General features: G+C 35.7%; 1 protein-coding gene across 2 annotated transcripts in view; it reads right to left on the bottom strand.

Annotated features, from left to right (window-relative positions):
• LOC126976950 (kinesin-related protein 4-like) overlaps nt 1-12,528 on the bottom strand; it is a 60,598-nt gene that overhangs the window by 8,990 nt on the left and 39,080 nt on the right. Inside the window, exons 17-25 of one of the 2 annotated variants that reach the window (XM_050825549.1) lie at nt 12,134-12,239; nt 11,398-11,428; nt 10,381-10,477; nt 10,204-10,261; nt 5,027-5,192; nt 3,309-3,402; nt 2,649-2,820; nt 1,470-1,638; nt 78-228 (exon numbers count right to left, since the gene is read on the bottom strand). In XM_050825549.1, coding sequence (XP_050681506.1) covers nt 78-228; nt 1,470-1,638; nt 2,649-2,820; nt 3,309-3,402; nt 5,027-5,192; nt 10,204-10,261; nt 10,381-10,477; nt 11,398-11,428; nt 12,134-12,239 — 1,044 coding nt within the window. The remainder of the gene's footprint in view (nt 1-77; nt 229-1,469; nt 1,639-2,648; nt 2,821-3,308; nt 3,403-5,026; nt 5,193-10,203; nt 10,262-10,380; nt 10,478-11,397; nt 11,429-12,133; nt 12,240-12,528) is intronic. The other variant, XM_050825550.1, reaches the window with a different exon arrangement.

Here is a 12,528-nt window from a genome sequence, read left to right as displayed (position 1 = left end):
AGGTCTAACATAGTGGCTGTGGGTGAAAACATGCAGGTCATAAGAGCGTCAACTTTAAAATATAAGCCCAGAATTACCGTCAGTAGTCTGAGTGGCAAAGTCGACAGTGTCGGGTTGCGCAGCGCTCACGTCGTCGTGCGGTAGACGCGCTCGATCGTGCGTGCTCTGTCGCCTCTTCCTCACAGACTTGAACACCTCGCTACTCTCCTGGTACTCGGCTAGTTTACACTGGAATATATTCATATTTATTTAATAATTTTGAACAAACTCTAGTTACATCAAGCACAATTTGATAGTATAACGCCGGGTCTACAAATTACGGCCATAAGAGAAAGAATTTGTATGGAAAAGCGAGTTAAGGAGAAAGACAATATATATGGCAAAGCGAGGTAAAGATTGAATGTGTATGGTGAACCATGTTAAAGAGAGAGAGAATGTGTATGGCGAAACGAGTGAAAGAGAAAAAATGTGTGTGGCGAAGCGGGTGAATTTTTCTGGCATCGTTCGCAGTTATTCTTGCATGAAGGAAACACCTACCAAGCAAAAAAATGTTAGGTCTTGCTCGTTTTAACAGCAAAGTATAATATTTGTGGCTACGATGTTTACCTATTTTTACATTATTGCAAATTATATAGGAAGCTCAAAAATTAAAAAAAAAGAGTTGGTAGTATAAGATTGGTCATGTTGTCATAGTTTTCAGTTGATACAAACAAAAAAACAAAATATTTTGATGTAATATGGGAAAACAAATTCTACCTCCAAATTTAGAAACTTCTATACTTAATTCAAATTAATAAAAATAATATGTTTAAACAAACGAACGTTAGTTAATGTGCGAAGATAACATAAAACTTGTTCCAGGAAATACATGTTATTAAGTCCTACACATTGGTGTGATAAAAGTTTGTCATTATCAAAAAATTACTTCAAACACTTCAGGTACAATTTACGCAAAATAGCAGAATTTGAGGCTTTTACAAAATTTATTTCCCTTAATAACTACATACTTTTAAAGAAACATGATAATATCTCTACTTTTTGAACGTCATCGTCGGCAATAAATAACTTTCTTGAAATTTGACTCAAACATTTTACGTTGTTCCTTTCTTTTAAAATACTATGTTATTTAAGAAGAGTTATTAGTTTTTGGCCATTCTTTCGTTTGGCATCATAAAAGTAGGGGTGTTTTTTTACATTTAAGTCGGTTCGAGTCCTAGACGAGGCAAGTAATTTTTACAAAATCTTTGAATGCAGAATTACTAACTTTTAAAAATAACATAGAGTCTTCTTTCAGTAAAATACCCTATCTATGATATTTAAGGTACTTTCCCTTCATGTCCCATAACTTTGGGACATCCTGTATATTATCAAAAATGTATCAATTCTGTTGGCATGGATACAATGATCTTAATACTACCTTCTTTACGACAGTTACTTCATATTTAGTAATATATAATACAATAGCTTACCTCTAAAGCAGCCTTAGCCTCCTTCAGCCGCCGACATTGTTCCTCCCTCTCTCTTAAATACTCTGCACACGTTTCACACTCTTCATCCAACTCTTTACATCTCTTTCTTACATCCGACAATTCCAGTTTGCAACTTTCAAGTTCACTCCGCATGGCTTCTAAATCCCTGCTAAGATAAATTAATAAATTTACAAAACATCTCAACATTAAACCATAGAATTATTCATTTATTTATATGCTAGGTGAGGCTTAAATACAACATCCATATTTACACAAAATTCAAAGTATTAAATCAAATTTATTCAACTCACTGCACAACTTTTTTATAATATATTGTTTAATGATTTATATAATACAGTTATCACAACATTATATAAATCATTAAAAATATATATAAATACATTATTATAATGTAATGACAATTGGAGAACATACCCAATGTTGTTTTAACAGCATTTTTCTGTTATGGAAGCGAAGGACACATCAGCTTTCGCATCAACTGATGTAAGTAATCTCCGAGCGACTCCCACACTCTTATCTATACTAACTATGGGATCATTGCGGTCAGAGGTGTTCCTTGGTCAATACAAAAAGCGTATCCATTCTTTTGAACCTTGTAATGTATGCTTTGGGCTCTAATGTTGCAAGAGAAAATATATAAGCAAGTTACAATTTCCATTCCATAGCAGCCGGAAGACGTCCAATGATGGACAATGGCCTCCCCCAAGGATCGCCATAAAAATAGGTCCAGCGCTGACCTCGTCCAATGCAGCCGGCTATCTTGACCAGATTGTGGGTCTAACTTGGGGGGACTTACCAACACTATGTCTTCCGGTTCGTGGTCGCCATTCCAGCACTTTACTGCCCCAACGGCCATCTGTCCGTCGAGTTATGTGACCTGCCCACTACCACTTCAGTTTCACAACCATTTGGGCTATGTCAGTGACATTGGTTCTACTACGGATCTTCTCATTTCTGATTCGATCTCGCAGGGAAACTCCGAGCACAGCCCTCTCCATTGCCCTCTGAGCGACAATGAGTTCTTTTGCAGATACATGAGATGTATATTAAGTATGTTTCCGTCTAAATCGTTTTATGTTGTTAAATAAAATTAAACTAGTTCGTTCTAGTTTTAATTAGTATACAATAGCATATAATACAAATATATGGATAGCCTACTTGTCTTTTTGCACATTTCTTTCTATAGCCCTTTGCATCTTGCCCATTGTATTTTTCAACTCCTGTTTCTGGTATCGTAGCTCTTCAACAGTCTTAGTAAGTTTCTTGTTCTTCTCAACTTCGGCGTCGAACGACATTCGATCCACGACGACCGAGTGAAGATTCGCCCAGTCTGAAATGATTAAACAATATTATTGAATAAATTTTAATAAATAACTATACTCAATATGCATAGCACCGTTAACTAATTATTCATTGACTGTGAGTAAATCCGGCGGCAGCTCCCCATCTTGAATAACTCTTTCTCACATCTTACTTAGCATATTTATCACTACTACCATATTTTCTTAGATTTTTTAAAGGTCCTGCCCGATAAAGACGCAAAAGTTACTTTAAAGATTAATAAAATTTGATGCCCACACATTTATGATTACAAACAGGCTCATACTTTTTTGTACCAATATATGTGTTGCATATATAATTATGTTGTGTATATATTATGGTGATATGTGGTGAGTATGTTATATTTTTCTTAAAATACCTGCTAAATAAATAAAAATGTAAGATTTAAATACAAGTAAAGGATATAAATTGCGATTGATTAGAAAGATCTCGAAGAGTAATTAAAAGAATTAATATATTCATTGAAACCGTACAGACCTTCATCGGTGTTGACGGAAGCGTTCGCCACATTCACATTTGCTCTCATACAGGCAGGGTTTTGCATCTTCAGTCGCAAGTCGGCAATTGTTTGCTGAAAATTATTATAAACTTCACATAATTGAACAACTACTGCAGTATAGTACAGGAAGCTTTCAATATCTACCGAGCAAGTCATAAAATGATGTGTCACATAAGTGATACCAAAGTACTTGTTCACCGATGTTGAATGTCACACAGAGCATTTTTTTAACTTCGATAGTATCGTTTGATTTCCTGCAGAATGCAGACTAAATAATATAATAAACTCTAGAGACTAATCTTTCATCTGAATTTCTTTTTCTCAATTTCGCCCGACTCGTTGCTACGTCTCTGGTACTAGACATCTTCTAGAATCTAGACTTTCTTTTTGTTATTTCAATATTTATTACTGGAGAATTTTTATTGATATTAAATTAATCACTTCCACCAACAATCAACTTCACACGCTCTGTGACACAAGAAACGGCGGAAGACGCCCTCCGAATGTTTTCTTAGTGCTCTAATAATAAATTAGGATTACATTACATATTATAAGGTATTGTTAAAGACAATATCCTAGTGCTAGACTGCCTTAAGAGGATTTTAGATCATCTTAACTTAAGGTTATCTAAGGGCTATATATTTCACCGGGACACCATGGTGGCGCGACTAACTCGGACGCGTCATGACTCTGGCGTCTTTATGGTGTCTAGTTTAGTAAAATAAGACCCATATAAGCCGATGGTTCGTGACCCTGACTACTAAGTTAGAATCCCGGTAAGTGCAATCATTTATATGATGAATATGAATGTTGTTCCGAGTCATGGATGTTTACATGTATTTATGTATGTTTAAGTAAGTATATTGTATTAAATAAATCATTGTATTGTACCCATAGTACAGGCTATGCCTAGTTTGCGGCAAGATAATTTGTGAAAGTGTGTCAATATTATTATTATTATACGGACACCACGGATGGTTGAGCCATCGTGGTGCCCCGCTATAATATAGCCCTTAGATAATCTAAAGTTGAATAAGATATACTTTTGCAAAAACATTTAATGTACAGATGCTGACATTCTACGAATTTATTAAATGCATTCTGATGTCTGTTCTTTTGGCTGGGACTATGCATACATGTGCAATAAATGTGTGATTTGTGTGCGAAATGTCTGGAGTTGAGCACATATAGAATTAAAAACTGTGTTTTATTTCCAAATGAAGTACCTGGCTACAAAAAATATTAAAGTATTAATTCGACGACCTGTATAGCCGAGTGGTTAGCGATCCTACCTACTAAGCTAGAGGTCCCCGGTTCGAATCCCGGTAGGTGCAAGCATTTATATGATGAATATGGATGTTTGTTTCCGAGTCATGGATGTTTAAATGTATTTATGTATGTTTATATGAATTTATGTATGTTTAAGTAAGTATATTGTATTAAATATATCGTTGTCTTGCAACCCATAACACAGGCTTTATTATATGCTTAACTTGGGGCAAGATAATTTGTGTAAAAAGTGTGTCAATATTATTATTATTATTAATTAATTCATTTATGTGCTGACCGTACACGTAAGCATACACATATGCAAAAACGTCGCGAAAGTAAATTAACTGTAATATATGGAGCCTCCTGGAAATACTAATTATCGTCCGAGGTGCAGAGCTAGAGGCCGGGTTATAATGGTACCTACCTCCAGGACCAGTTTGTCTTTCTTGAGCGCCACGCACTGCGCCTCCCGGTCCCGCAGGTACTCGGCGCATGTCTCGCACTCCTCGTCCAGCTCCCGGTACCTCTCCTGCAGCTCCGACAGCTCGCCTTGCACCTCACCGAGCCGCTGACGTAGCTTCGACACCTCACTGTAATTATATCACATCATCATTATCATCATCATCAGCCGGAAGACGTCCACTGCTGGAAAAAGGCCTCCCCCAGAGATTTCCACGACGATCGGTCCTACGCTGCCCTCATTTAACGTGTTGCGGCGATCTTGACCAGATCGTCCGTCCATCTTGTGGGGGCCTACCAACACTACGACTTTACTGCCCCAACGTCCGTAGAACTATATGCAGATATCACATATCTACAGATAAATCTCTTTCAATACGTTTTTGCATTTATAGTAAATCTAGACTATGCCAAACATATAATTCTCTCGATGTATCTGTAGACATATTTAACACGTCACCCATTGCATTTAAGACTGCTGTTCGGAAATTTTTGAATAATGTTAAATAGTATTTAAGATAGTTTATAATTCTTAAGCTATAATAGTTTTGACTGATATATTTTGTTACTTGGTTTGAATTTTGTGGCACCTATATTCAGTGCACTTACAATTTTATTTAGACATTTACTTATTTTAACATTACTTTTAGTGTAACTGTAACTGGATGTCCTCAAATAAATAAATATATTTACAGGAAATCTAAAATTCAAATTTCCTTGTACCATCAGAAAAAATAGGTTTTGAAGGAAAAAATATTATAAAAAAAAATAGCTGACCCAGCAAACGTTGTATTGCCATATAAAGTAAAAAAACCAAAAATAAAAATTTTTGGGGTATAAAATAGATAACGACCGATTCTCAGACTTACCAAATATATCGGACATAAAATTTATCGTACTACAATAATCATTATATTCAATTGCCGTCTTGCAACTCTATTGCGTATCTGTGGATGGAATAGAATAATATTAAAATTGCGATACTAAAATAGGTGCTGATCGCAGACGGGTGAAAATTTGAAGTTGCATGTATTTTTTATGCTAAATCATTATACTAAAAATAAAAAAATGCCAAAAAAAATATTTTAGGAGTGGGTGACACATTTCATTTAGTGTCAATAGTGAAGAAATAATGTTGGCCGATTCTCAGACCTACCAATATACACACAAATTTTCAAACAAATTGGTTTACCCGTTTTGGTGAAAGAGTTTTGTAACAAACGTTTGGACACGAAAATTTTATACATAAGATATTACGAAAAAATGTTAAAATATTGAAATTCAAAGGTGAATGCCAAATAAATAATAATTATATTTATAAACATTGTGAGGTCTGACTATTTGGTTTTAGTTAATAAATGAATGATTTGATTTTATTTGTGGTGTATCTTTATCGTTAAGGACGCGTTTACGAATCATACAAAAATAAGATATTTTTCGGTAGAGGTTGTGATAAAATTAAACTAAATCTAACAAAACTAAAAATTGACACAAATATATTACTTCTTTATCTCCAATTAGCGGGAAATTTTTGCTTTGAAATTTTGATAATTTATGTTGTAAAAACGATTATCCGTTACCTCTTCACACAAAATTGACGAAATGGGGCTTCATTCAGGATCAGTTTTCTGCTACTACTTACATAATTTTGTCTCTTAAAAATTACGTAAGGAATGCAGATATAATATTTTCAAAAATCCGGGAAATAAATTAATGAATATGTTATAAATAATCTCAGAAAAAAATAAAAATGAATCGTCTAAAATTCATATATTTTTCTGATAAGCATGAGCTTTAAAGTGTGGTATTAAGGGTTATTTTATTTTGTCACTCCGTACGCATTGCACAGAAAGATCAATCGAAACAACGTCAGTCCGCGTCGTGGGTAGACACTGTGTCGGTTGTAAGCAGCAGCTCGTACTCGGAAAGATCGCTGTACGAACATGAATATTTTTTATAAGCTCTACCATACTGTCTTTGATACTTTACATATTTTGTAAGCAGTCAGATTTTCAAAAAATTATGTTTCTGTATTTTTTTGAAGAATTAGTGATTTTTAAGTTCATCTCTAAATATAAGGATGGCGCCTGTCAATTTTACCAACTTCTCTTCATGGATGTCATTTTCATGGTTTTCGGGGTCAACAATAACGAATATCGGGACAAAATCGAAATCCAAGATGGCGCCTATGAAAATTACCAACTTCTCATCATGGGTGTCATTTTCAAGGTTTTCGGGGTCAACAATAACGAATATCGGGTCAAAATCGAAATCCAAGATGGCGCCTATGAAATTTACCAACTTCTCTTCATGGGTGTCATTTTCATGGTTTTCGGGGTCAACAATAACGACTATCGGATCAAAATCGAAATCCAAGATGGCGCCTATGAAATTTACCAACTTCTCTACATGGGTGTCATTTTCATGGTTTTCGGGGTCAACAATAACGAATATCGGGTCAAAACCGAAATCCAAGATGGCGCCTATGAAATTTACCAACTTCTCTTCATGGGTGTCATTTTCATGGTTTTCGGGGTCAACAATAACGAATTTCGGGTCAAAATCGAATTTCAAGATGGCGCCTATGAAATTCGCCGACTTCTTATCATGGGTGTCATTTTCATGGTTTTCGGGGTCAACAATAACGAATTTCGGGTCGAAATCGAATATCATGATGGCGCCTACTTCTTATCATGGGTGTCATTTTCATGGTTTTCGGGGTCAACAATAACGAATATCGGGTCAAAATCGAAATCCATGATGGCACCTATGAAATCTACAAAATTTCCTTCATGGGTGTCATTTACATCGTCAAAATTAGAATTCATTCATAAACTTAAATTATATTATTTATAATATAATTTAAGTTTATTTTAAGGCCTGTCAAACAATATCCCACATGCTAAATTAATTCTTCATTCCCTAAATATATAGATATATAAATATTAACGTTTCGACTTTTCACCCACAATATTTACAAAACACATTCCGTTACCAATCTAATTAAAAACTCTCAAAATTTGATTTTGAATGACCTATCTAATGATACCCTTCATGCCAAAAAAATATTCATCCTCTTTTTAACCACAAGACACTCTACCCTTCTTATCAATTATTACCACCATATTATGTCAAGAAGAATTATTTCAATAGATATTGTAATCATAAGGTATAAGCTATTACATAAATGTAACGTATATCTTCCTTAATCCCGCATTATTTTCAAAAGACCAAAGGAAATGTATCAAACCTGAATCTAACTTTCAAAGACCTATCCAACGATACCCTACAAGGTAAGTCTCCAGTATTTTTTTCAACTCCACTTGTAGGGGAGGTGTCCTTAGGGGAGAAGCTATGTGCAAAGCACCAGACAACACAACAAATGGCGTGCGTACAAAGTACACATGTCATCAGTGAAACTTATTTGTGAAAACCAATTTTTAAATCTTGTTTATATTAATAATTATCCTAATCTGTTCTCTAAACCAATTGATTTTTGTCAATATTAGAAATTATTAGATGTTTTACTAATTATTATTACTCATTAAACCTGTACAATACAAAGCTAGTAGGGAAGAAGTTCTACTTACTCGCGGCTGCGCGCTTAACCTGCATGATACAACGCTAGTAGTGAAGTTGTTTTACTTCATAGCGGTACCGTCTGCTTCTTACTACATTCGCATCTTCTCACTCTATCTCAATCAGACTCAATCTCCCTACCCTCTTCTTGGATAAAAACTTCCTTCATTTTCGTGACACTTTATTCCGTTTCATCCGTAAAAATATTACCCACACGCGGGCAAAGAAGTTTCACTTCAAAAATGATCCCAAATTCGTTCTCTGCACCCTCGAGAACCTCGAAAACGATATCCATATTGTTGATATCATAATTTTGCGCGGCGGCCATCTTGTATTTCAAAAGTGATCCCAATTTCGTTCTCTGCGCCCTCGAGAACCTCGGATTCGATATCCCCACAATGTTGAAATCATAATTTTGCGCGGCGGCCATTTCTCGCAAAACTTCCGTCATTTGGGCGTCCCGAGAGCTTATGCAAGTGGACCTCCAGCTTCCTCACTGGGCGTAGCATAAAGGTCGTAATCGACGGTTATTGCTCGAATCCCAAGCCCGTGAACGCTGGAGTTCCCCACACTGTTTCTTCTGCATATCAATGATATGTTGGACACCACCAACATACATTGCTATGCAGATGACAGCACGGGCGATGCCGTATACACGGGCCATGCAGGTCTCTCTAAGGAAATCGTCGACCAGTGCCGGGAGAAAATTGTGTCTTCTATCGAGTCCTCTCTTGAGATGGTCGCGGAATGGGGTAAATTGAACCTTGTCCAATATAACCCCCAGAAGAATCAAGTTTTCGCGTTTACCACTAAAAAAACCCCATTTGTCGTATCACCGCTCTTCGACAACACTTCCTTTACAGCCTCGCCTAGTATCGGAATTCTGGGTCTCGATATCTCGAACGATTGCCAATTTCGCAGCCATCTGTAGAGTGAACCCAAATCGGCTTCGAAGAAACTGGGCGTCATAAATAGAGCACGGCAATACTTCAAGCCGTCCCATATTCTAGCGTACAAAGCGCAGGTCTGGCCACATATGGAGAATTGCTGTCATCTCTGGTCTGGCGCACCCCAGTATCAGCTCGATCCATTTGACCGCGTGCAACGCAGAGCAGCTAAAATTGTACCGGTGCTCTGTGTACGGCTGGATCACTTGGCGTTGCGTAGAGACATCGCTTTATTGTGTGTCCTCTACCACATTTATCATGGGGAGTGTTCCGAAGAGCTGTTTCACCTGATTCCTGCCGCCGAATTCTATCTTCGCACGACACGCCAAAAGTTAGGATATCATCCCCACCATCTGGATGTGTGGCGTTCCTCCACAGTTTGGTTTTCTTCTGTGATTCTTCTGGTGTTGCAAGAGAATGTGGGCGGATGTGATCACTTAACACCAGGTGACCCTCCTCCTTGATTGCGGCAAAGATCGCATGAGATACTTTTTACTTGGAGCTTTAAGGAACGGATTTTCTTTTACGTACTATTATTATAGATTATTCTATTACAATTGTGTACAAATACATATTATATCAGTTTGGCTACTGATAAAAATATCCTCATACTAACCTGTCTATGTCACTGTTCGATGAAGCATTTCGGTCCTCACTGCGTTTACGAGATGTATCTGTGAACAAAAGACGATAGTATTAGAACATTTATAATTTCGCAAATTTTATTGAAAGTGAGAGTGCGGTATCGTGTAAGTGGGTTGAGACCTTAACATTCCGTCTTGATGATACTCACCAAGAGCGCTGACACTTCTATGAAGGTCGTGAGTACTTTGTCTTCTGCGTCGTATGGCCAACACACTGCCGCTTCTGGATTGGCCATCTTCTTCGCTCTAGAAAAAGTACATCTCTCTTATTAAAATTTATAAATACTGTTTTTTTTTATTATTTATTAATAAAAAACAAATTTTAAATTTACAGGTTTCAAAGCAATAAAAACCACAGAGGTTTGTACAATTGCTAAATGTAGTCTTCACCAGCAGAGATAAATTAACAAAAGAAAAAATAGATCACAATCGTTAGAAACATAGCTATATAGATAATACTTATAATTTTACAAATAAAAGTGAAAGTACTTACAACAACATTTTATTTTATATTTTTATATATACATACTTTATACAAATAATTGTTAAGCATGATAAGTTGATCGGTGGTCAGTCAAGTCTTAAAAAGTATTTTTTTAAATTCTGTTTTAAATTTGTCTCAGTCAACGAGTTGGTCAAGTCACGTGGCAGTTTATTAACCAGTCTAGATAAGCTGTTGTTCTTTCACCGAACGCATTGAATGCCCGTGGCATGTGCAGCCGGTTTAGACTAACAGCGCGCGTATACACGGGGTGATCTATGACTGCTGTCGAGCGGAAACATCTGCTCTTAATATTAGACGTTATTTTAAAAAGCTACTTTAGCCACCCGTTAATAAGATTCATTTTGAATTGTACTCAATACAGAGCTGCGGTGGATTCATAACACATTGAATACTACTTTAGCCACACTACAATCCACTCTTACTAAATTACTTTTATTAAACAGGCCCTTTTTCTGTACACTCCCGACCTAATCCTCAAATGTACGCTACGTCGATCTTACCTAATACTTCTACTTTACTATAATTTTGTGCAGTTAATCCATTTTGATTCATCCTCTGTGTCGCAAAAAATTTTCCTTCTCTTTTAAATAGACAGTAAGTAAGTATTTAATATTATAGAAGTGATATAATTATTAATTCTTTGTTTTTTTAAGTGTCATACCTGATCATGCTTCGAAGCTAAGCTGTCGCGACTGAAAAAAAAAACAAAACATAAAAACCCTATCATTTTATAAGAAATTGTTGTATAAGTAATTGTTTAGTTCAAAAGTAATTTATATTTATATATATAATTTAATTTGATATTCAATCAACATATTCAAAAGAAAAATAAAATTAATGAAATTTAATTTGCTAAGCTCTATTTTCACTTACTTACAGGATGTGCCAAAACGATGTTATGGTAAATCAATTTATTTATGTATTTTTATTTTTTAATTTTATTTTATGATTACGGTTAATTAGCACTTCCCGTGTGTTGGAATCGAACGACAATACGAATAAATTAAGAACCTTATAGTTTAAAAATGATAACAATTATAACTTTTTAAAAAAAGCGTTTTGTTAAAAAACAGATGAAATCTAATCTTTTCATAGCTATAGTCTCAGGTTGTAGAAGAGATTATACAGTTAGATTAACTGAAATACAGCGTTTTCATATTCATTAATACTAAATTACTACTTACCCGCGGGTGGTCTATAAGTCACCTGTGAGGCGACATGTTTACCGCGGCTATGAGACTTCTACACAAGTTATCATAGAAATCTAAATGTGAATCACATTTGGATACCTACTTGTGTAACCACTTCAACACAATACTAATGGTACTTTTTGAGTAACGTTAATAGTAATGTTCTAGAAAGTTATTGTATTATAATGCAAACATATAAATCATTACCCTCGACATAATTGCACCGACGTACTTCTACTCGAACTGTCGTCTGCGTCCATGAATACATCCTCACATTTGTTACGACCGCTGGTATCCATATCCATCTTATGATCTAACATAAAATAAGTTTAGAATAAAATTACGTGCGAATTGGCTTCTTTTTTGTCGCTAAGCAGTGTTTGTTTTGGTCCGAAAGGCACCATAGCTAGTGTCATTATCTGCTAGTTACGAGCTCAAAGTGATACCGCTCTGAACAGCACTGTTTGTAATGGGCAGGACGAATCACTTATTAAGTATTAGTTTATATTGCTCGTCTCGTCACAACTTTGACGCGTATTGCTCGACAAAAACACCTTTTTGAATTTTAATAGTAGGTACATTTCCTGTTATTGTTCAATTCT

This window comes from Leptidea sinapis, chromosome 43 (assembly GCF_905404315.1).
Source record: "Leptidea sinapis chromosome 43, ilLepSina1.1, whole genome shotgun sequence".
Taxonomy (NCBI): domain Eukaryota; kingdom Metazoa; phylum Arthropoda; class Insecta; order Lepidoptera; family Pieridae; genus Leptidea; species Leptidea sinapis.
The sequence above is the reverse complement of the archived record's forward strand: the minus strand, read 5'-3'. Positions and strand labels throughout refer to the sequence as shown.